Below are 24,906 nucleotides of genomic sequence, written 5' to 3' on the forward strand. Positions count from 1 at the left end.
TACAATGAAAACTACAAAATACTGCTCAAAGAAATCAAAGATGACACAAACAAGTGGAAAAATATCCCATGCTCATGGATTGGAAGAATCAACATTGTGAAGATGTCCACTTAACTAAGGCAATCTACAGATTTAATGCAATACCCATCAAATATTCTTCTCAGATCTAGAAAAAACAATACAGGAATTTATATGGAAACATAAACGACCAAGAATAGCCAGAACAATCCTCAGCCAAAAAAAAAAAAAAAAAAAAAAGCAGGAGGTATCACAATACCAGACTTTAAACTTTACTATAAAGCTATAATAATCAAAACAGCTTGGTATTGGTACAAGAACAGGCATATAGATCAATAGAATAGAATTGACATTCCAGAAGCAAAACCTCAATTTCTCAACCAACTCATCTTCGACAAAGCCTCCACCAGCCACCACTGGGGAGAGGAAAACATATTCAGTAAATAGTGCTAGGAAAACTGGCTGACCACGTGCAGAAGATTCAAACAATATCCCTATCTCTCCCCAAACACAAAATTCAACTCTAAATGTATCAGAGACCTAAATGTAAAACCTCAAACCATAAGAACTTTAGTACATACAGGACACACTCTATGGAAGTTGGAACTGGGATCCAATTCCTGAGCAAAACCTGAAATGCACAGGCCATAAGAGATAAGATAGATGTGTGGGACCTCATTAAACTGACAAGCTTCTTAAAAGCCAAAGATACCATCAAGAGACCAAGGAGACAGCCCACAGACTGGGAAAAAGTATTTGCCAACTCCATGTCTGACAAAGGCCTAACATCTAGAATATACAAAGAACTCAAACATGCTGAAAAGAAAAAAACAAACAACCCCATTACAAAAGATATGAACAGACACTTCTCAAAAGAAGACATACGAGTGGCCAACAGATACATGAAGAAATGTTCAACCTCTCTAGTCATCAAGGAGTTGCAAATTAAAACAACCCTGATGCTGGAGAGGATGTGGTGAAAAGGGAAGACTTCTACACTGTTGGTGGGAGTGTAAACCAGTACAGCCTCTGTGGAAATCAGTGTGGTGATTCCTAAAAGCTGTAAAAATCTACCTTTCATATGACCCCACAATCCCCCTACTGGGAATATACCCCAAAGAACTCAAATCACTCTATAAAAAAGATACATCCACCAATGTGTTTATTGCAGCATTGTTCACAATAGCAAGATCATGGAACCAACCATGCTGTCCATCAAAAGAGTACTGGATTTAAAAAATGTGGAACAAGTACACAAAGAAATATTACATAGTAATAAAAAAGAACAAAATCCTGAATTTCACAGCAACCTGGATGGAATTAGAGTTTATAATGCGGAGTGATCTCTCACAGAAACAAAGATATGAGTATCACATGTTCTCACTCATAAGCGGACCTTAAACAACTATCATAATACTATAAGAAAAGATTGACAGTGGCAGGAAACTATGAGAGGGGGCAGGGAGGGGAAAAGAGGTGGAATTAACAGTAGTCAATATCTGTCTGGAGACGGGGGGGCACACCTCATCAACAAGGGTACCTGCACAATACATATTTGTATACCTAACCCTTAGCTGTACCCCACAATTTTAAAATAAAAAACATGTCTAAAAAAAATAGATACTTAAGGAACACTCAATCCAACAACCACAGACTTACATTCTACTCATCACTCTATGGAATGCACTCCTAGGTCAACCATATCCTTGGACATAAATCAACCATAAATACATTTCATAAAATGGAAGTATTACCATATAACTTCTCAGACCAGAGTGGAATAAAAATAAATATCACCACCAACATGTTTTCCCCAATACACAAAGACATGGATACTAAACAATGCTGAACAACTTCTGGGTCAACACAGAAATCAAAACAGAAACTAAAGATTCCTGGAAACACATGAAAACAAAGACACATCTTACCAAAACCTTTGAGATACCATGAAAGCAGTTCTAGGAGGGGGAATTTATAACTCTATGCACAAACATTAAGAAAATAAAAAGATCACAAGCTTAATAAACTACCTAAGGGAGCTGGAAAGGCAAGACTACCCAAACCCTAACTTCAGCAGAAGAATCCAGATCACCAAAGTAAAAGCTCAAATATGGAACATAGATGACAAAAATATCATACAAAAAAAAATAAATGAAACAAAAAGTTGGTTCTTTAAAAGGATAAAGAAGATTGATGGACCCCTAGCCAGACTGACTAAGAAAAAGAGATAGCAAGCGCAAAAAACACAAACACAAAAGATCAAGTCACAACTGACCCTGAAGAAATACAAAAGATTATCAGAAATTACTATGTACATCTGTATGGAACCAAACTCCAAATCCTAAATAAAATGGAGGACTTTCTGACATCACACAGCCTCCCAAGGTTGGAAGAAGAAGAAATTGAGACCCTGAATAGACCAATAACACTGAGTAAATTAACTAGGTCATAAGAAAACTACCTACAAAGAAAAAAAAAAAACCCTGGACCAGACAGTTGTCTAGTACAATTCTACAAAACATACAAGGAGGAGCAGATACCAATCGAATTGGAAGTATTCCAGGCAATTGACAAAGATGGAACTCTCCCCAAAACATTTAATGAAGCTAGCATCACACTGATATCCAGCGCAGGTAAAGACCCAACAGAGAAAGAGAACTGCGGGCCAATATTCCTGATGAACATAGATGTAAAAATTCTCAATAAGATCCTAGCAAATCAGATCTAACAACACATCTCAAAAATTATTCAACATGACCTACAGACTTCATCCCTAGGATAGAGGGCTGGTTCAACATCTGCAAGACCATAAATATAATTCACTACATAAACAGATGTAAAAACAAGAGCCACATGATTACATCATTAGATACAGACAAAGCTTTTGACAAAATCTGGCAAAATCCTTCTTTATGAAAACCTTTGAACACCTAGGCATAGAGGGAACATACCTCAAAATAGTAAGAGCCATCTACAATAAACCCACAGCTAGCATATTCCTAAACAGACAGAAATTGGAAGCATTTCTTCTGAAACCCAGAATAAGACAAAGCTGCCCACTCTCACCCCTCCTGTTCAACATAGAGCTAGAAGTCCTAGTAAGAGCAATCAGACAAAAGAAGGATATTAGGGGTATCCAAAAAGAAAAAGAGGATGTTAAGTCATCCCTCTTTTCTAACAATATAATCCTATACCTTAAAAACCCAAGAGAATCTGTCAAAAACCTCCTTGCACTCATAAGACTTTGGCAAAGTCTCAGGATACAAAATCATTGTGCAAAAGACAATCAAATTTTTATACACCAACAACAGGCAGAGAACCAAATAAAAAGCACAATCCCAGTCACAATAGCCACAGAAAATAAATGAAATACCCCGGCATAGTCCTAAACAAAGATATAAAAGACCTTCATAAGAGAACTACAAAACACTATTCAAAGAAATCCAGGATGACATAAATAAATGGAAAAATATTCCATGCTCATCAATTGGAAGAATCAACATTGTTAATATGTTCACCCCACTCAAGGCCATCTACAAATGCAATGCAATACCCATTAATTTACCAACATCATTCTTCTCAGACCTGTAAACAACAATATAGGAATTTATATGGAGACTTAAAGTTCCACAAATAGCCAAAACAATCCTCAGCAAAAGAAACAGTGGGAAGTATCACACTTCCAGATTTTAAACTCTATTATAAGCCTACAATAATCAAAACAGCCTGATATTGTTACAAGAACAGGCTTATAGACTAATGGAACAGGATAGAGCTTTCAGAATCAAAACCTCAATTTCTCAACCAACTCATCTTCAACAAAACCTCCAGCAACAGCCACTGGGGAGAGGAGAGCCTATTCAATAAATAGTGCTGGGAAAGCTGGCTGGCCACATGCAGAAGAGTGAAACAGGATCCCTACCTTTCACCATACACAAATATCAATTATAAATAAATCAAAGACCTAAACATAAAACCTCAAACCATAAGAAACTTAGAAACAGATGCTGGAGAGGATGCAAGGAAAAAGGAATGCCTCTACAATGTTGGTGGGAGTGTATACTAGTACCACCTCCTTGGAAAACAGTGTGGTCATTTCTAAATGATCTAAAAATTGACCTTTCATGTGGCCCATATACCCGGAATATACCTGGAGGAACTCAAATCATTCTACAGAAAAAAATACCTGCGCATGTATGTTTATTACAGCACTATTCAAAATAGCAAAAATGTGGTACTAATCGTGCTGCCCATCAAAAGTGGACTGGATAAAAAAATTGTGATACATATACATGGAAGAATACTACTCAGCCATAAAGAAGGATAAAAGTATGGACTTTGCAGCAACTTGGATGAATTTAGAGTCTATCATACTTAGCAATCTATCACAGAAACAAAGAACTAAATACCACATATTCGCATTCATAAATGGACCCTGGACATTTATCATAATACTATAAGAAAGTGATTGACCATAGCGGGACAGTGTCAGGGGAGGGAAGGGAGGAGCAGAGAACCTCTATAAGGGTAGCTGACCTCAAACCAGGTGAAGTGGATAACAAAGGGAGCCCAAAATTTCACCTGTATGATGACTACTTATGTACCTAATTCCAAATTGTACCCCACATCTTTAAAATGAAATTTAAAAAATTAAATAAAAATTTTAAATGGTGTGATCTTTGTTCTAAAAAAATTGCATATTCTTGAAGAAACAAATGTAAACAAGAATAATATACTGCAATGATTGTCATACTAAAATACAAATAAAAGGTTAAATGGTAGAGATTCATTTCTCATGGGAGAGTTTGGGAGAAATTCCTACAAGGTGAAACTACAGAGGAGAATTCAAGGATGTATTCCATATATAATAAAAGTCCTCAATGTTCAGTACTTACCAAGAAAACAAACTATTTGAACAAAGATTTTAAGTTATGGACGATTATCACATATTATGAAGCAGAAGGAAGGGCAGAGATGCATGAGATAATATTCAGTAAATAGGCAGATACCTTATAATGTGAAAACATGCAAAACATAGTAAGTTTTGGAATTATTCTAGTACAATGGCTAGCCATTGGTAGATGTAAGTACAGAGATGATTGAAAAATAAACAATAAAATATGGAAATGAATTTCAAAATAAAACATTTATAAATTGGAAATGGCTGCTAAGACATTCCTAAAATCTGTCACTGAGTTAATTTAGAACCTAGCTATCAATTCTTACTCTTAAAGTAAATCAGTCTCTAAATTAGGTATCACTGGCATTCAAACAGTTTAATTAATAATTTCAAATAAATGATAGCTTCAGATAGGCTAAAATTATAATCTGATACAATATAACAATTTCGTTTATAACAAGAAATATAGTTTCTTACGTCACCAGGAAGTTGGTCTCGAGTAAAAATTGGCCATGTTTTCCAATATAAATCATGACGAAATCTCTTATGAATGTGTTCCCCAAAACCATAAATATATTCACTGGGAAGTCTGGTAGAGATCTGTAAATACTGGTCAGAGTACACTAGTGGACCAATGCTGGTGTCAAACCTGCACCACAAAAGAAAAAACATCATCTAAAAACATATTTTTAAAATATGCCAGGTTTATGTTAACAATATACAGAATACTTCATTTTAAAGACATCAGTCTTTAGCTACAATCACTTCTTAGGAACACACAAATTACCCCATAACCAGAACTTCTTCACTGCATCCACACAATTTTTGATTCATCATCACCAATATCTATCACAGAACTTCTTTTGGTTACTCTCCATCAAAACCTTAAAACATAACTACCATTATCAATTCTATTTCATACACAACATAAATTGGACAATTAAATCATGTTTTCAAAGATCACAAGTTGGTCGGCAGCAGGACTAGGTTTCAAACCCAATTCTGTCGTGCTCCAGGGACTGAGTCTTAAAATGCGTATTATGCTGGCTTCCACACAATTAGCATTTATGTAAAAATTAAGTTCAAAATAATTTCTTTACAAAAAAAGTTGTTTATTTTGTGCAGACTAAATATATACTACAAGACATGTTAAATTTAATTTACTATTTTCAGTTTTTATTTTTATTGACGAATTGAGTGAATCCTTCATACCTATGGGCTCTGCATTTGTGAACTCAACCAACTATGAACTGAAAAGATGGAAAGCATCAAAAGAAAAAAAATGAATGATTGTGTCTGTACTAACATGTACAGACTTTTTTCTTGTTTGTATGCCCTAAATAATACAGTTTAACAACTATTTTCACAGCACTTACACTGCAGTAGGCATTGTAAGTAATCTAGAGATAACAAAGTATACAGGAGAATGTGTATAGGTTATATATAAATACTATAGAATCTTATACAAAAGACTTGAACATCCATGGATTTTGGAATTTGTAGACATCTTAGAACCAATCCTCTAAAAGCAAAGGAGAGTTTTATTAATGGAGTATGATGAGATGTTTTGATTAACATATCATCAGTCCACATACTTTTATTGGGATGCAAATATTTAGAATCTGTAGTAGTCTTAGTAATTTTGAAGTGCACATTAAATTATCATGATGACAGTCAGCATGCTGTGTACTATATCGCAACAATGTATTCTTCCTGTCTGATACTTTCACCAATTTCCCCATTATCCCTAACTCCTACCTAGCCTCTGGTAACCTCCATTCTACTTTCTGCTTCTAGAAATTTTTTTAATGTTTTCAATTCCATATGTAAGTGATATCATGCAGTGTTTGTCTTTCTGTGCCTAACTTATTTCACTTAGAGTTTAATATTTGTATAATTTAACACAAAGTCAATTTTAAAAGTCTTAAAATTATTTAATAAAATTAATTACTGAGAGTGAATTCTGACAATTGCTGTATTAATATTTCTTGGAGATACAAATATATTTATCTTGAAAATATTCACAAGAAATTACTAAATACCTTGTATCAATATCTACCACTCAAATACATTCATAAGAAAGATATTCCACCTATATTGAATTTAATATATATAATTTTAATATTACCATGGGACTTAACCTCTCTCGAAATAGTAACTACTTAATCCTAGAAGTTAGAAGCAGTATGATAATTAAGGGGGAAGGATACAACTGGAGTTCTAGGTATGCAAAGATACACATAGGCTATGATTATATCAGTGAAACTCTCTATCTTCACCTTTAATTGACCCCAATTTGTGGGTTCTAGTTCATGTTCTAACACCTTTCATAGGCAGGAAACCAACTCCTTTATCAACATAATCTTTACAAAGATATACACCTACCCTCTTTTGGTAGAAAACGCATTCCTTCTGAACAAATGTCTTAAAATTAAGCTTTCCTACTCCACAGTAATAGAATAAAACTATGGTCAATGTATATAACTGACCAGTTATGTAAGCTTATATAATGTAAAATAAGAAACTTACTTACAAAATTTTGTTATTGCTTTTCCTAACAACTTTGATGCTAAATGGGCTCTCTGTAATGTGCACATCATACAATGTCTCAGAAGCTGCAGGTCCAGGAAATTCTTTTACAAACTGATGGGGAACTTCATATCTTCTATTATTGGGATCAGTAATCTACAAAGATTTAAACAAATTAACATTATTTGATTCAAGTATAGATTTTGATTAACTGATGCAAAAATTCAATGATAGTATTACCAAATAATGATTATTCAATACTAGGCTTTTGTAAATTTAGTTTTTTTCAGTGTTTTTTAGTGTTTGCACCTTTAGTTAGTTCCATAAGGATTTTTAATTATGTTTTTTAGTTGCTGTAAAATTGTAACTATAAAGATAATATACAAAAGATATGGTGTTGTTTTTACTTACAAATCCAAAATAATCATACTATTAAACTACTTACTAAAAAAAGTAGGATTTAGTTTCTTAAAAACCATGAATTCAATTGATAACCGGTAAAAAGAAGTAGTGAATGTAAATTGCATTTATTCATCACTATTAACGCTTTACTCAACTTAAATTTTAAACTAATCCTTTATTATAGCCTATAGTATAAATAATAAAATTACAAATGTTTAAGTGTTTAGTCTCTTCAAGACACTGTGCCAAGTATTTTACATCAGTTACATTATTTAAACTATACAAAAATATGTGCAGAAAGAACTATTAATACTCATGTTATACTTAAGTAAACAGGCTCAGAGAAGTAGAATTCAATTATTCCTTTGCTTTGGAATAAATATTCCTCAAGATGAAAAGTATATTTGTAGGGTAAAAAGTGTGTTTAGAAGGTGTCTTTTATTATTAAATCTTCTTTGGAAATCTTAAAAACCAAACCTTGAACCGTAAACGATTGGGTGTCTGATTTTGAGTTGTGAGGAGAACACTGTTGATGTCATTTCCAAATAGCGTAGGTGAAGGTATCCTATTTAATTTGGCTTCATGTCCTTAAAGAATAAAAAAAAAACTAGCATAAATTACTTTATTTCTAAAGATTCTTAATTATAAAATATTTTAATGCATGTATAATTTTATCGCATAAATCACAAATAGTAGGTGCTTTCAAAATTAGATAAAAGTCATACAAACAGGAGATTCTTAATATAACCAACTTGAACATTCTTGTGTTTATACTTCTCATTTGATTCTATTTAAGATATTGTGAAAAATGCAAAACACATTACTTTTACACTTAGAATATATTATTTTGAATCATCATGATAGAGCACTTCTCACCAGTACTTGTTGTTGTCATTGTCTCAACACTGTAGCCATGATTGTCAACGAAGAAACACCAAGGAATCACAGAGTCATTCCATGGACGCCAGCAGCAGCCTCGTTGTGCACACGTTGCCTGATGAAATATTTTTTAAAGGATTAATATGATTAGTACATTATCAGGTATGCTAGTCTCTATTTTTTCAATATGCAAATGTTTTTAAAAGTTTATTTTTTCAAATATATAGTATACCAAAATAGCCTTTGTCCTTTGGTTCCTTTTCCTTGGAAGAAATATTAATATTTGATAAACCAAATTAATTATGCTTTATGAGAGATTTCTGCGCTGAGTTGTGATAGTTAAATTCAGATATTAATACACATTTTCGGAAGCTCATGTATTTTAAGGTTCCTTCTATATGGACAATTATAATTTATTCTTTCCTTATGGTGTTGATGCAGATGAACTGAAATATTTATTTCATACTAATTAAGTATAAAGCTGGAAGTTAAGCTACAAGATGAAGATATGGCCCTGAATTCAAGTCAATGTAAAATTCTTAAGACAGTTATTTTCAACTATTTATTAGTTCAGTATTTTACTATTTAGGTACCAGGTGACACAAGGAGTCGCTACAATTGCATTCAATGAATAAAGCAAAAAACTGAATTATCAGTAATTTATTATTATATGGAAAGATTATGTGAAGCAGAAGAAAATTATAAATGGCTATATAAAAAATTGAGTAACAAGGTTGGTATACATAACAGTGGTATAATTATCAATCTACTTAATATTTAAAAGTAATAGTGTGACACTTTCAAAATTTGAACACCTGTAGCATTTTTTCTCCCTTGGCCATTTGGCATTAAAATAAGTCAAAAGCCTTCATTTTAAGCAGAAAAAAGTATACATTAACCTTTCTCCTATTATCTCATCAAATTAAAAGGATATCAGATACACACATACACATATGCATAAACACTGAGAACAGGAACACAATCAGATCTTATCATTCTGAAAGGTCATTACTTGTCAGAGTCTAAACTCTGTGTAACTTTATCTCTAATTATCTAACCTACAGAAATGCTCCCAGCAATACAAAGAGATAATTTTGTACAAGAAATATTATTTACAGCAGTTTTTATAAAATACTTTTTTATAAAAAGTTGTTATAAAACAAAGAGATAGGATTAGATATAGATGTAATGATCTGGAAAGATATAAAGGTGCTAAGTTTTAAGACAACAAAAAAGAAATAAGCACATTAAAAACACATTTTGATAAAATAAAAAAATTGTAAAATAGACTTGCATTAAATTCCTCAAAATATAATATTTGTTTCCTAAGGCTTCCATAACAACCATGAAAAAGGTGGACAAAGCAACAGAGATTTATTCCCTTATGGTTCTGGAAGCTAGAAGTCTTAACTCCAACCTCTGAAAGCATTAGGGAAGAATTTTCCCTTGTCCAATTTCTAGCTTCATGTAGCTTCTGGCAATCCTTGGCATTCTTTGGCTGTAGATGCATCTGTCAATATCTGCTTCCATCTTCACATGGTTTTCTTCCCTATCTGTCCTGTGTGTAGTTCCCTCCTCTTATAAAGATACTGTCTTTAGACTTAGGGCCCACCTTAACCCAGTGTGACTTCATCCTGATTAATTACATCTACAAAACTCTACTTTCAAATAAATTCACATTTTCTGACTCTAGGGGGAATGATTTTTTGGAAAACATTACTCAACCTACTACAATTACACACCAACCTATCAACTGAAAAGTGAATACTCTCCTTGCTTAAAAATATCAGTAATTGTAGTTTACCTTGAAGATATTAATACTTGTTCTTTATTTCTAGTTGTCCTTCCTATGTGCCAGGATTTTAAGCATTTTCCCACTGTTTTTAATTCTCCATCTAACTTCAAGTTTTTATTGCTTTATATAGCAAAACAAAAAATTTTGATGAGCCGGGCTCGGTGGCTCAACCTGTAATCCCACGCCTTTGGGAGGCCGAGGTGAGTGAATTGCCTGAGCCTGTGGGTTCGAGACCTGCCTGGGCAGCAAGACCTCATCTCTACAATAAATCAAAAAATCAGCCGTGCTTGGTAGTGCATGCCTGTAATTCCGGCTGCTTGGAAGGCTGAGGCGGAAGGATCGCCAGAGCCCAGAAAGTCGAGGCTGCGGTGGCCGGGAGCGGCCACTGCTCTCCAGTCTGGGTGACAGAGTAAGACTCCAACTCAAAAAAAAAAGAATAAATACACAATTTTTAATAAATAAATTCCGGGTTTTTTGGGGTCCCCTATCATACTAGTATTACAGCTATGAAACTGCTGTATTCCACTGTATGACTAAACTGCAATTGATATATTCTGTTTCTTTCTATGACAAACAATACTTTAGCAACAATCTTATGCATACCTCCCTGTGGACAAGAGGGAGACGTTCTCTTGGGGTACTTAGATAGTGGTCAAATTGCTACTATGGAATATTCACATTTGGAAATTTGCTTTTTATTGTCAAATTGTTCTCCACAGTGGTTGTGACAATTTATACCACCTGTAGCAATGTTTAGATGCCCCATGTTTTCACCAACATTCAGTAGTTTTGGAATTTTAAGAGTTAACTTTTTGCTGTCCATGTTTTGGTTTTTAATTCTTCTATAACTGATTTTGTGTGTATGGTAAAAGATATGTTATTATTTTATCTTTCTAGAAAAATGATGGTCTCGACCCCATTTATTAAAAAGCGCTTTCTTTCTTGGATCTGCAATGCAGACTTTATCAAATGCTATGTCCACATGCAAGTGTAGGTCTACTTTAGGACTTTTTGTTTTGTTCAGTTGCTCTATTTATGTTTCCTTGTACTGAAACCACATAAATAAAATTATGGCTAAATAATAAGTTTTGATTTCAGATATCACATGTCCCCCAACCTTATTCTCCTTCCTAATTGTTTTGACTAGTATACTTCCTTTTCTGTTCTACATCCATTTTCAAATCATTGAAACTGACCCAGCTTCCCCATAGAACTAATAGTTGCAGTTAAAAAACATAAACATAGAAATTGACCCTCCCCATCTTAAAGCTTGAAACTTATATTTGTCTTATCTTTGTTCCTTCCTCAGGAATAAAAGATAAAAAGCTGCCAGGCTCTGTGGCTCAGCCTGTAATCCCGCACTTTGGGAGGCTGAGGTGAGTGGATTGCCTGAGCTCGCGGGTTCGAGACCTGCCTGGGCAACTTGGCAAGAGCTCATCTCTACAACAAATCAAAAAATCAGTGGGGTGTGGTAGCATGCGCCTGTAGTTCCGGCTACTCGGAAGGCTGAGGCGGAAGGATCGCCAGAGCCCAGCAGGTCGAGGCTGAGGTGGCTGGGAGCAGCCACTGCACTCCAGTCTGGGCGACGGAGTGAGACTCCAACTCAAAAAAAAAAAAAAAAAAGAATTGAGATGCATCAATTATCCATCAATATGCATAGTTTCACTCAATTCTGGTAGATAAAAATGCAATAAATGTGTTATAGTCTTATTGTTGTTACATGTGTGTATAAATGTGTGTATAGAATTATGCATTAATATCATAGTATGTGTAATAATTCTACATTTGATAATATATAGTTTATAATATATAGATAACTCTATACACTAAGTTGTTCTATCCAAATTCATATGTTGAAGCTCTAACCCCCAGTGTGACTTATCTTAAGAGCAGAGCCCTAATCCAATAGGACTTGTGTCCCTGTAAGAGGAAGAGGAGACAACCCAAATCTCACTGCTTGTAAACACAGAGGAAATACTATGTGAGGACACAGTGAAGAAGGCAGTTGTCTACAGGCCAGAAGAGAAGGATTACTAAAAAGCTGAAGGGACCTTGATCTTGGACTTCTAGCCTCCAGAATTGAGAAAAAATAAATATCATTGTAGAAGACACCCATTCTGTGGTATTCTGCTATGATAGTCTGAGTTGACCAATACACTCTAGGTGGTATAAGGCAGTTTTTAAAATTACCATTTTGACTGTTGTATATTTTCTCATCATTGTGCAATAAGTATTCATGTCTTTGCTAAATAAAAAGTAAATTATGTATGCAATAATTTTATAAAACCAATTTTTTCAAATATTTTACAATCACCATCCTCTTCATAAATATCAAAACTAGAATTTTTTTGAAAACTTAGGCAAATGTTTAGAAAATCATCATTTTGACCTAATTCAACTTTAATCAACTTAATTGCAACATCTCCTAAAAAAAGAAAAGGAGAAAAATGTATAGACTCTTTTCTAATTTCAGTTAGATTTTATTTTTTCATTCATTCATTATTTATTTTAAAAATCCATCTCCTACTATAAATACCACCTTGTAAATTCATTCACTTAGCAAAAATTGTAAGATTTTAATTAATGAACAGTGACTACTGAATTCACAAAACATGAGCTCACATTGAACTTTGCATACCACAGTTCAAAGTCAGCTTTACCTCTAAACTAGCAAAGGGACCCTGAAATATTCATTTCACCTTTAAAAACTTTTTACATTTCAATATGTCAAAAACTTTATAAGTGAAAATTCATTTAAAATTAGAATCTCTTTAAAATCATTTTGTTAAATTTCACTTTTTAAAAGTTAGAAATGTTTAAAAAATTTCAATTTATTTAAGATACAGTAAATTAAACTTTTAAAATAAAAAGTTCATTTCCTTCTTAAATGATGAACAGACATATATTGGCTGAAGTCCTACTGGTTTAACTCATAAGCTTAATTCATTTCACATTGAAAACATTCTTTAGCAACCTAGCAGTTTAGGTTGACAATAAAGACTAATAGTACACATCAAAACCCTATTGGCTTTTAAATGTTTTCCTATAAGATTCTCACAGCATACATTGCTCCTAATAGAATTCTATGTTAAGCTTCAATCATTTCTTAAGGAAAATGTTAATTAAAGAGAATAGCTAGCCGGATTCAGTGGCTCAACCTGTAATCCTGTGCCTTTGGGAGGCTGAGGTGAGTGGATTGCCTGAGTCCGCGGGTTCGAGACCTGCCTGGGCAGTGAGACCTCATCTCTACAATAAATAAAAAAATCAGCTGGGCATGGTAGCGCATGCCTGTAATTCCGGCTCCTCGGAAGGCTGAGGCGGAAGGATCGCCGGAGCCCAGCAGGTCGAGGCTGCGGTGGCCGGGAGCGGCCACTGCACTCCAGTCTGGGCGACAGAGTGAGACTCCCAATTCAAAAAAAAAAAAAAGAGAGAATAGCTGGCAGCTGTCCACTTTTTTTAGTGTGTCACAGTAAACACTATGTTCTTGTATTAGTAAATACATAGTAAATACTACTTTAAAAATACTATGTAAAAAAAGTAAATACTATGAAAAAAAACATAGTGAATACTATGTAAAACAAAATAGTAAATACTATGTTCTTGTATTAGTGGGTAAGAACCTGCTATTTCTAATGTTACTCTTAAACAAACTCAACTATATGCAATTTTTCATAGCAAATTAATTAAAAAATTGTATGTTACCTATGATATAGCAAAGGCAGAATGTAATAAAAGTTTTATAGTTCATGTACTAATTTATGTGTGGTATGGGCAATGGAAAAGATGAGATTTAGAAATTCATATTTGCAAATGCTTGTAAAATGTCAATATATACAGTAGGACCTCAGCATTTATGGATATAACAAAGTGTGCATCAAAAATATTTGAAAAAATAAAAAATAACATTTCAACCATTAGAAAGTAACTAAAAATGATATAGTATAACAACTATTTTATAATATTTATATTGTATTGGATTTTTAAGTAATCTATAAGTAATTTAAAGTACACGGGAGAATATGTGTAAGTTATATGCAAACACTACACCATTTTATACCAGAGACTTGAGCATCTGCAGATTTGTATGACTGCAAGGGATCCTGGAACCAATCTCCTTGGATACTGAGGGAGTACTATATACATATAGAGACTAATGGACTTTTATGCCCAGATAGGCTTATAACGGAAAAGGAAGAGTCAACTTTTAGAATCACATGAATTAAATGTTACCCTAAATTTTCTTCATTGCTCTTTTTCCTTCCTAATGGGTAAATAACAAAAAAAAAAAAATGAGTGTTTAGAATGTTAACTAAAGAGAATAGCTGGCATCTGTCCACTTTTTTTAGTGTTTCCCAGTAAATGCTATGTACATCATTCTTTTATTAGTGGGTAAGAACTTGCTATTTCTAATGTTACCCTTAAAAAAAATCTCAGCTATATGCAATTTTTCATAGCAAATTAATAAAAAAATTATATATTAACTATGATATAGCAAAGGCAGGATAGGGATAAAAATTTTATGGTTCATGTACTAATTTTATGTATGGTATGGGCAATGGAAAAGGTAGTATTTAATGCCGTCACTACATATTCTCTAATGGAGCATAGATAGTCTCTCACAAAAGTTCTGGATTATCAAAGGCACTTTTTTTTCCCCAAAAAGTAGATTTGAGAGGATAGAATTTCAGGAAGGTTTATAAAATTACAATATCTTGCAAAGCATAGATGAATATTAACTTGATAATTTTATTTGAATGGAGGTTCAGAAAAGCAAGTTCAGTAACTTCAATATCAAGCATTTGTTTATAAAGAGTTACAATAAAAAGATAAATGCACCCAAATTTATGTCTAGATCTTCAATAATATGGGATTGTTCCAATATTGAGCAATTACCTTAATATAATGATTAACATATTTATTAAAAATATTAAGGAATTTTGTTGCAGACCTGGGTTGGAAACTGTCCTGGAATGCAGTTTATTCTCTCATTAATCTGGTCATTTGGCTCATTTGGGCATTTTCCTGAACCAGAGGGATATGCAGTTGTACGAGTGGTAGCTGGAGTTGTAGAATCGCTAATTTCTGGAAGGGGAAAAAACTCAATAAAATAAAATGATATTAAATTAATTTTTCAGGTGATGAATACTTTATAAAAGAATACATGAATTCATATATAACGAAAATAAAAAAATAATTTTACATTAAAAAAAGACCCATGAATTCAAACTCTAATCATCAAAAGGTAAGTTCCAAATAATACTTAAAACTTGACAGAGTGGAACCCTGTTGACCATTTCTTCAGAAAACAAAATATATCCAGAGAAGGTCATGGTGTAGACTCAAAAGGAGACAAAATACACATTCACATCAAGTTTTCTACTTACAGTTTATAGAAAAAAAAAAAGAAAAGATTAAAGAAGTAGACAAGAAATTAGAAAAGAGAAAAATAGAAGAAGGAATTTTGAAGGAATAACTTGATAGATAGAAAAAACTGGAATAGCAAAGAAAAACAGACTCAATTTTATATAAAAAAAGAACATTCCAGCAATTGGATATGGCTAAGTAAAATCCATTGCTTCACAACACAGTGATATCTCAGTTACTGGAAGAAGGGAAAACAAAAGACTGACAAAAATAGGATATACTGCCTACAGTTCATCTAAAAGCTAATGTGTTAAATTCTTCACAATTCTGATTTGGTCAAGAGAGATTGGTGAAGAGAGAGATTCAGCAGTCCAGAGTTGTATACATCAACTCTAAATTAGGAAAAATATATTCAGAAAAAGATAATTAAATGCCTCCAGCATTTTTTCACTTTCTCTCTGTGTTTCTCATACAACCTTTCTCTCCTAAAGAAAAAAAAAGAAAAGATTGAGCCAGGATGAAAATTATTCACCAATATTCCCATCTCTTTGACCAATGTCTGAAGGCCAGAGCAAAAACCCAGGTTTTCTCACTAGTGAGAAGACTCTTAATGGCAACAGTAGGTGATTATTTCGCCTTGCATTAACAACTTGATCCCTTTGCCTCTGTGCTCTTTCTTAAGGAACATAAGTAGGAAAGGGAATTTCTGTCAAAGTACACGGATTCCGTAATTACAATAGCTCTTCATTGAAATTAATGGAACATAACGAATAAAAAAAATTGTGTAATTGTGTAACTTACCCTAGATCTTTCTAGGTGTATTTCATCTTGCATAGATTATTTTTTAAAATCCACACTGATTGTGGAGTAACTCTCTCTTAACCTTACCATTATATAGATATATTTTAAATAAGACTTACCTTGAACAGCAGGTGTCTTAGTTGCTAAAACAACAACAAGGGCAATTGCTATTACAGTAACGATAACAAAAAGGACAATCAGAGAGATTTCTAATCCACTAAATTTCTTTCTTGCCATCTAAAAAGAGACAAGAATATGTGTTTAGAAGTTTAAACATATAATTATTACAAGATACCATCAATTATCAAGAAATTATATCTTTTTTTATCTAGATGCAATGCAAACAGCTGCAAACAGCACTATCAGTTAATAGCCTGACGTAATATTCTCTGACAAAATGCAAGCAACACATGCAACTTTAAGTAAAAGTAATGAATGAGTGATGCACATTGCAGTAGTGCACTAAGGTGAAAATATTTTTTTAATAGAACAAAAAAGAAATATAAAGGAACAAAAACATCTTCAAGCAGGTGTGTCTTGCCTTCTCATTTAGAGCATTCTGCAAGATTCTATGGAGAATATGCAGTTGTTCACATATTACTGATTAGGAATTTCAAGCTTAAGATAGAATAAGTTCCATCTCAAAATTTTTAAAAAATCAGGTCTTACTTGAACTCTCGTCTCTCTGATTCCAACACTACTTTCTGCAACAATATTGTTGAAAAGAACATAAATATCTGTATTTGAAAGAATAGTATGTACTTGGGAGTTGTTGCTCTGTTTAAAAAACTTTTGAATTATATTGTCAGCAACTTCCTCCATAAAACAGCAAGTAAAATATGCCAAACTCTCATATCAAAAAAAAATATCTATTTTTAGGTAACACTATGCATTTGAGTTAGCATGCCAAGTGCACCTAAATGTAGACTGGAAAGAAGCCATCCCCAATGATTATCTTAAAGCATAGATATTTAATTTGATTAGTTTACAACACATATCTCTCATTTTTTCCTAGTTTTCAAGTTTCCATAAATTTTCTGTATTCCATGATTTTTATATAAATCTTAATTAAACAGCATATAGTAAGGTAGAATTTAGAATTTCTATAATTTATCTTTTAATTTACGTGGGTCTCACACTGTTCCCTCCTTCTATGACTATATATCAGTTCATATAACTAGCTGTCCCCATCTAAAAACCTCTTTTTAGTCTTCAATATTTTTCTACCACATTCAAATATTCAATAATTCTTATTAATTTTGCTTCCAAAATATTTTTAGAATTATACTTTTATACTGTCTTCCGCATTGCAACATTGCTTTGGATAACATATCTCCTTCATACCTGCGATTCAATCTTCTTTCAATCTCATTCCCCATCTACTTTTCTGGGTGAGATCCAATTTATGCCGAGTTCATACATCATGGCCTTCATGTGTTAATTCCTACTCTTCTAGACAAAGTCCTTCTATCTTTTCTCAATTTTACGATAGCACACAACACGTCTAGTGAAATTATTCATGCATATGTCAGTTTCCTTAATTATACTGCTATACTCTTTTTTTTTTTTTGAGTTGGAGTCTCACTCTGTCGCCCAGACTGGAGTGCAGTGGCCGCTCCCGGCCACCGCAGCCTCGACCTGCTGGGCTCCGGCGATCCTTCCGCCTCAGCCTTCCAAGTAGCCAGAATTACAGGCATGCGCTATCATGCCCGGCTGATTTTTTTTTAATTTATTGTAGAGATGAGGTCTCGCTGCCCAGGCGGGTCTCGAACCCGCCGTCTCAGGCAATTCACTCACCTCAGCCTCCCAAAGGCGCGGGATTACAGGCTGAGCCACCGAGCCCGGCGCTATACTCTTAACAGCAAGAATCACGAAAGTAGTTCAGAGACTAATATTTAGTAAGCACAAGGTTAATTTTTTCATATATTTTATAAATAAATAAATGTCTGAAGATTAGTATTCAACTTTTATCATATAATTTTCTATTACAGATGTGTAAGCCATTTAATCTTACATCGTCAAAGAAACTGAATGTATACTAAGCTTAAAGCAACAGGTAACATATAAAGAAGTTTGAAAAAACAAAACAATGTTATGTGAGAAATCACAGGGTCACAATTAATGTTCAACTTTTAATAAGTATACGTCTCATTTGAAGCAATACCCATTTTGGCAGCAAGAAACTAATAACTAGAATTATACTTTTCATTTTGCTAAGGGAAGTCTTAAAAATACTTATTGGAAACAAATTCCCTTTTATCTAGAAAAATTAGCACAAAATTAATGTACCAAAATTAAATTATTCTTATGAGTACTCAAAAACAATCAGCACTAAAATTGTTTCTAAGCTGTAGGTGATAATTACAGTGATCATATTTTGGATCACAGTCATCTTAAGCAATTTTTTGGAAATTATATAGTGATACACTTTGCATATTTATTATAAAAATGAAACATACTTTATGATAAAAGTGAATAATACTTTCATATGATAGCTTGACAAATGATCTTTAAGAGATCTGTTAGGAAAAATGTTTTATAACTGTAGCTTTCTACTCTGCCAATATAGATTTTCTTAAAATATATTTAAGTGGACTTAGAGTATTGCTTTATTTTTAAAAGTATTTTTCAATCTTTATTTTCTTCTATAATGAGGAATTAAACAAAATTTGCTATGATTTCCACTAAAGTTTACAGAAATTATAAAATAATGCTGGGCAAAAAGTTTTCATAATTTTAAAAAATGTTTTCCTATTTTAGTACATTCTTAGTTAAAACATAATTTTGGTATTGTAAACCAGTGCAGATAGATGGGAGCATTGCTAAAATGAATTAAGAAAAAACACAATTACTTGAAAACATAAAAATTACAAAAAATATATCCATAGACTTACCTTATTTCATAGCCTGTTCTGTTTGCTAAGTTGTATGAGAGTTGGGTATGACTGCCAGAATAATGATCAGAGAAAACTGCTCAGGTATATATTGCCCTATTCATAAAGTTTTATTGCACCCTCACCAGCCTATCAGTATTGAACAATCTTCTGTTCAACATGCAACTGTTAAAAGTCATAACCCTGATAGTAGTTTGCATAAATGGTTCTTCCTAGGTTTCTAAGTTAATTAGTAATTGTGCTATCAGATAGTCTTTGATTTCTAGAAGCTATGAAGTATCTTAAGAACATAAAGGTAGTCACTTCAATTGATTTTTTCTCTTTTAAAATGAAAATTCTTTCATTATGTAGATGTCATTTTAACTGCTTTGTCTCATTGTGTGAAATTTAAATTATCACTAGAAAGTAAAAATATATTTGAAAAACAGAATTGTAAAACATTTATAGGATCTAACAATTAGAAGATAATATTTCACAAAACTCAGTGATTAAGTGAAAGTTATTCCTTGTGTCATGTTATTAGCCTAAAAGTTGAAAAACCGATCAAATCCATAAGAATAAAGCATAAAAGTATAGGTATATAGATAAGCAATTGAGAAATAAAACCAACATTTTCTTCATTTATGCATTTATTTGTTATGCTTAGTACTAATTTAATTATTACAAATCATATTGCAATCACTTCTCATTTCATACAGTAAAATTTATAAGCTAGTGTGGTGTTTAAAAACAAAGCATTTGATATGAGAGATCTGGGTATAAATGCCAGGTACACTGTGTACACCTGAGAAGCCATGGGCAAATCTGGAAACTTCTTTAAGCCTAAGTCTAAGTCTCTTTATCTACAAAGTGTTAACAAAAATATCTATCCATAGGGTTACTGTGAAAATTATGCAGACTAATGTAGTCTATTATTATTGTTGTTGCATCTCTACTACCAAAAAGAGTCCAATTTGACTCCGAGATGTTTGCTATCTGAGTTCTGCATACAATCTTCACATTATCTTTTCAATAAGATATACATTAAAATAATGTAGTTACACAAAGTAGAGCAACAGGTTTTTGAAGTAAACTGAATATTTTGAAGAGAAAAATAACAGAAGTGTATGTTTGGATTAATATACTCAGGGGTTACAGAAAGAAGAACTTCCAGTTTTAATTATATATTTGATTAGAATCATTCTAGAATGACCATAATGGGTAAAACTAAATTCAACATAACAGAACTTTTGAGTGATTTACTCCCTATTCATATACCAAGTAATTATATAGGTGGAAAATTCCATTAAATCTACCTAAATCTTTAAGAACCAAGATGCAAGTAAAGCAATGTCACAGGATATAAGGCCAATATACAAAAGTCAATCAAGTTCTTATGTGACAGCAATGAACAATTGGAAACTAAAACTGAAATATAAATAAATACACATATAAATGTATAGACAGATAACAATTTATTATAGCACCAAAAATGTTGATTAAAGAAGTCAAAGATTTGAATAAATGGAGAGATACACTGTATTCATAGTTTGAAAAACTCAGTATAGCTAGGCTGTTGATGTCTTATAATTAGAATCATATATTTAATATATAATCCAAATCAAAACCATGCAAGCAAATGCAGACAGGCTGATTGTAAATGTTGTATATCAATTTGTACAACAAACTTTGTTCATAATTACCCCAAACTGGGAGCAACCCAGGTTTCTGTAAACTCCTGGAATATCCATGACAAACTACTCAGCAATGAAAAGTTATGAACTGTTGATTTATGTAACATAGATAAATGTTATATTTCAGGTTAATTGTTTTCCTTAATACTCTTAGTTCTCTGATAAATTCAAGGAAAGTAGTTAATTAGCAGCAGCTTGGTCAACTATTTATTCTTCTTTAAGAGTAAAACAAAACATCTTTTTTAACTTTCCACATCTTTGAACTGTTAGCCTCTGTCAAGTTTTAATTGGTCCTCATTTATATTTTCTTTTATGTACAGAAATATTTTATGTAAAAATATTTGTTCTCTCCAAGTGAAAACTTTGCATGCTGTTACAATTTCACATCTTCTATTTCATGCTCTGATCTCCCTATCAGGTGCTGTGAGCTGACTTTTGCCTTAAGCAGTTTCTTTTGTTCCCTTTGTTCCAGACGTTCTCCCATCCTACTTCTGGTTCCATCAATGAACATCAATCAGTAGGAGAGCAGGATGTTCATGAATCACTTAGAAGATAAATTCAGACAAAGCCACAGCATAGAGGCACTCAATTGTAAGCATAGAGAATTTATATACAGTGATAAATGAAGGACTTTAACTTAAAATATATCACTTTTATTTTAAAGCAAATATGAATTTTTAAATTTTTCAATTATTAATATACAAATTTCCCTAACATTTTAAAACCTCATGAAGCAAAATAATTCCAAAATTCAGCTATTTAGGCAGTAGGCTAGATAAGTTGTAAACACCAAAAGTGAAACTGAATTATGTTTGGTGATTAACACATAGCGTAATCAGAACAGAATACTGTTCAACCACCCTCTGATGGAATATGATGTACTTAGACTTTGTAATGTGCATGTCAAAATTTCAAACATATGGTAGTTAAATCATGTATATCAAACATGCACTTTTGGCTAAAAGTTGTATGTTTTTTTTATGGTAGTTTTATGTTGCCGGCCACCAGAATGCAACAGAAAAGAAGATAAATACACGTAAGCTGATCTCCAGGTTATATGAATTCAAAATTTAAATTTTTTTTTCAGCATTGTGTGTGGTCACTTAATTCTACAAGTGCTCCTCCTCAATGTCTCATATGTAATCTTTCCTATTTACTTTTCTGCTACTAGTGTGCTTATAACTTCAAGCTTGCATTATTGAAATTGTTTACTAACTGGTCTTCCAAACTCTACTTATTCAAGTTCTCTCTCTTTTCCGTTACGTATATCCACCTACTTTCCTCCCAAAATAATCAGCTCATTATATTCCCAGTTCAGTATACCAATGGCACCTAATGCCTGGAAGTAAAGAACAAAACTTCTTAACCTCTTATTTAACCCTCTATATTTTTCATTTTGCCATTCCATCCTACATTCCATAATCAACCATCTCTCCTGCCCCACCCATATATTAAGCCCCTTCCACTTTCTTAAGCTCACATCTATGCTGATTTGGAAACTGAATTGCCCTCTCTTAGTGCAAACTGTATTTATATTTTAAGGCCCAGTTGACATCTCTCTTTTTCAAAGGGATTCCTCAAATCTGTATCTTTGCCCTTAAAAGCATTAATGTATCCCCCTTTTTCCTCCTTAACAATGTATGTTACACTTGTTTTACAGTACTTCTTAGTTTGTCTCATATTAAAGCCTCCTGTGGTAGCTTCTATTGGTCATGTGAGACTGGGAACACTTAGATAGAAGCACAATGTTTTCCCTGCCTTTGCTTAATTCACAATACTTTACTTGATATTTTGTATGGATCAGAATATAGCAGTTAGTGCAAGTTGTATACCTGTATCAGTTCTCCCTTGGCACAACCCATTAGTAGTCAAACAAGAAAAACAGGATGTCTTAGTAAGAGAAAGTTGGAAGGGATTTATCATAGAATTCAGGCCTGTGCTATGTGACCATAAAGAGAGAAGGGAAAACTAGTTGTGGATTAGATCATGTCCAGAAGCAAGGGCAATTGAGCAATACCGTTGCCAGGCATTACAATGTTTGCTCAGGAAGTAGGAGGAACAAGGTCAGGCTGGGGATAAAGAAGCAGCACGCTCGAAAGTCAATTTTTGCAGTGACAATATGACCTTTTTAAAAGCATTGTTTATTACAATTCGACCACTAACAGAACCTATTTTTCATTCTCTTTTCTTCTTTTTAGCTATAAGACCACCTAAATTTAATGGAGGCATGTAACTGTCTAAACTAATGCAGTTTTCAAACTCTCATGCATCTATTTTTGTCTAATTAAATTATAATTGTAACTAAACTCTGGTCAATGGAATAAAGCCATAATCCATGCATGCAACTTTAATAGGAAATGTTTCAGGGGAGATTTCTTGGCTCCCCCACCCATATCCTCTATTTAATTCTTTCTAGGAACCAAACACACATATGTTTCTGTAAACCAACTTTGACTGTTTTACTCCCAGAAAATAGGGGAGTAAAAATTTAGAAGGCTCTTAGATTCCATGACTACCTCATGAATTATAGCTACCTATCTATCCTAGATTACCCACCTTCCTTTTAAAATTAAGAGAAAGAGGAATAATCTATCTTCCTTTAGCCAATGATCATCTGAATCTTTTAATTAGAGTTGCTTATCCCATACTTGTCTAATACAGATTATAAAAGTAGCTGTTGGGTAATCCTGCACCTGTATGGTTATCACAGCACAATTCACAAAGACAATGATGTGGAATCAACCTAAATGCCCATCAATTGATCAGTGGAAAATGAAAATGCGTTGTGTGTGTGTGTGTGTGTGTGTGTAATACTCACATCACAGAATACTATTCAGTCATTAAAAAAGAATGAAATAATATCTTTTGAAGCAACTTGGCTAGAACTGGAGAATACCATCCTTAGTGAAGTAACGCCGGAATTGAAAACCAAATACCATATGCTCTTACTTATAAGTGGGAGCTAAACTAAGGATCTTCCAAGGCATAAATAAGGTACAGAATAATGGACATTGGTGACTCAGAAGAGGGAGGATGGGAAGGGAGAGGATGAAAAGTCACCTATTGGGTATAACATACACAAGTAGGGGTGGTGAGTACACTTGAAGCTCAGACCTCTTTACCACTATTCAGTGCATCCATGTAACCAAAAAACATTTGTTTTTGATAGCTAAAACTATTGACTTAAAAAATAAAGAAAGAAAATAATAGATTTCAGCCACTGATATATTAATTCTAATGATAAAATGTTAAGCATGTACACCAAAGCCAGAGGTTGCTAGCTGGACAAGGTACATTATCTATTTCTTTGGTCTTCTATTATGTAGCTTGCCAAGTATTTTTATAAACCAGGAAACTATTTACATACAGACCTTACATAAAATTGTAGGACTAAAAATAAATAATAAAAATCTTAAAACAACTAATAGTAATACAATAAATAATTATAAAATAGAATCGAAAATTAAAAGAGGTGTCATGTTTTGCTATTTTATGAGAAATGTTTTATTTATTTTTGTCAAATCGACATTTTTGAAATGTAGACTTGTATGGTTCCATAATCTGAATGTTTATGTGAATTTTAGTTACCTATCTACCCTAGACCACTCAACTTCATATGTTAAAATTCTCAACCACAAGGTGATGGTATTA

General features: G+C 33.0%; 1 protein-coding gene across 1 annotated transcript in view; it reads right to left on the reverse strand.

Moving 5' to 3' along the window:
* The window catches only part of SI (sucrase-isomaltase), a 100,970-nt gene extending 84,045 nt beyond the window's left edge, over positions 1 to 16,925 (reverse strand). Inside the window, exons 1-6 of the mRNA XM_008072422.1 lie at positions 16,808 to 16,925; positions 15,472 to 15,605; positions 8,726 to 8,843; positions 8,327 to 8,436; positions 7,452 to 7,603; positions 5,396 to 5,567 (exon numbers count right to left, since the gene is read on the reverse strand). Coding sequence (XP_008070613.1) covers positions 5,396 to 5,567; positions 7,452 to 7,603; positions 8,327 to 8,436; positions 8,726 to 8,843; positions 15,472 to 15,605; positions 16,808 to 16,925 — 804 coding nt within the window. The remainder of the gene's footprint in view (positions 1 to 5,395; positions 5,568 to 7,451; positions 7,604 to 8,326; positions 8,437 to 8,725; positions 8,844 to 15,471; positions 15,606 to 16,807) is intronic.
* Between the last annotated feature and the right edge of the window lie 7,981 nt (positions 16,926 to 24,906).

The sequence above is a fragment of the Carlito syrichta genome, unplaced genomic scaffold, assembly GCF_000164805.1.
Source record: "Carlito syrichta isolate Samal-C Ts95f unplaced genomic scaffold, Tarsius_syrichta-2.0.1 Scaffold315166, whole genome shotgun sequence".
In the NCBI taxonomy this organism is placed as follows: domain Eukaryota; kingdom Metazoa; phylum Chordata; class Mammalia; order Primates; family Tarsiidae; genus Carlito; species Carlito syrichta.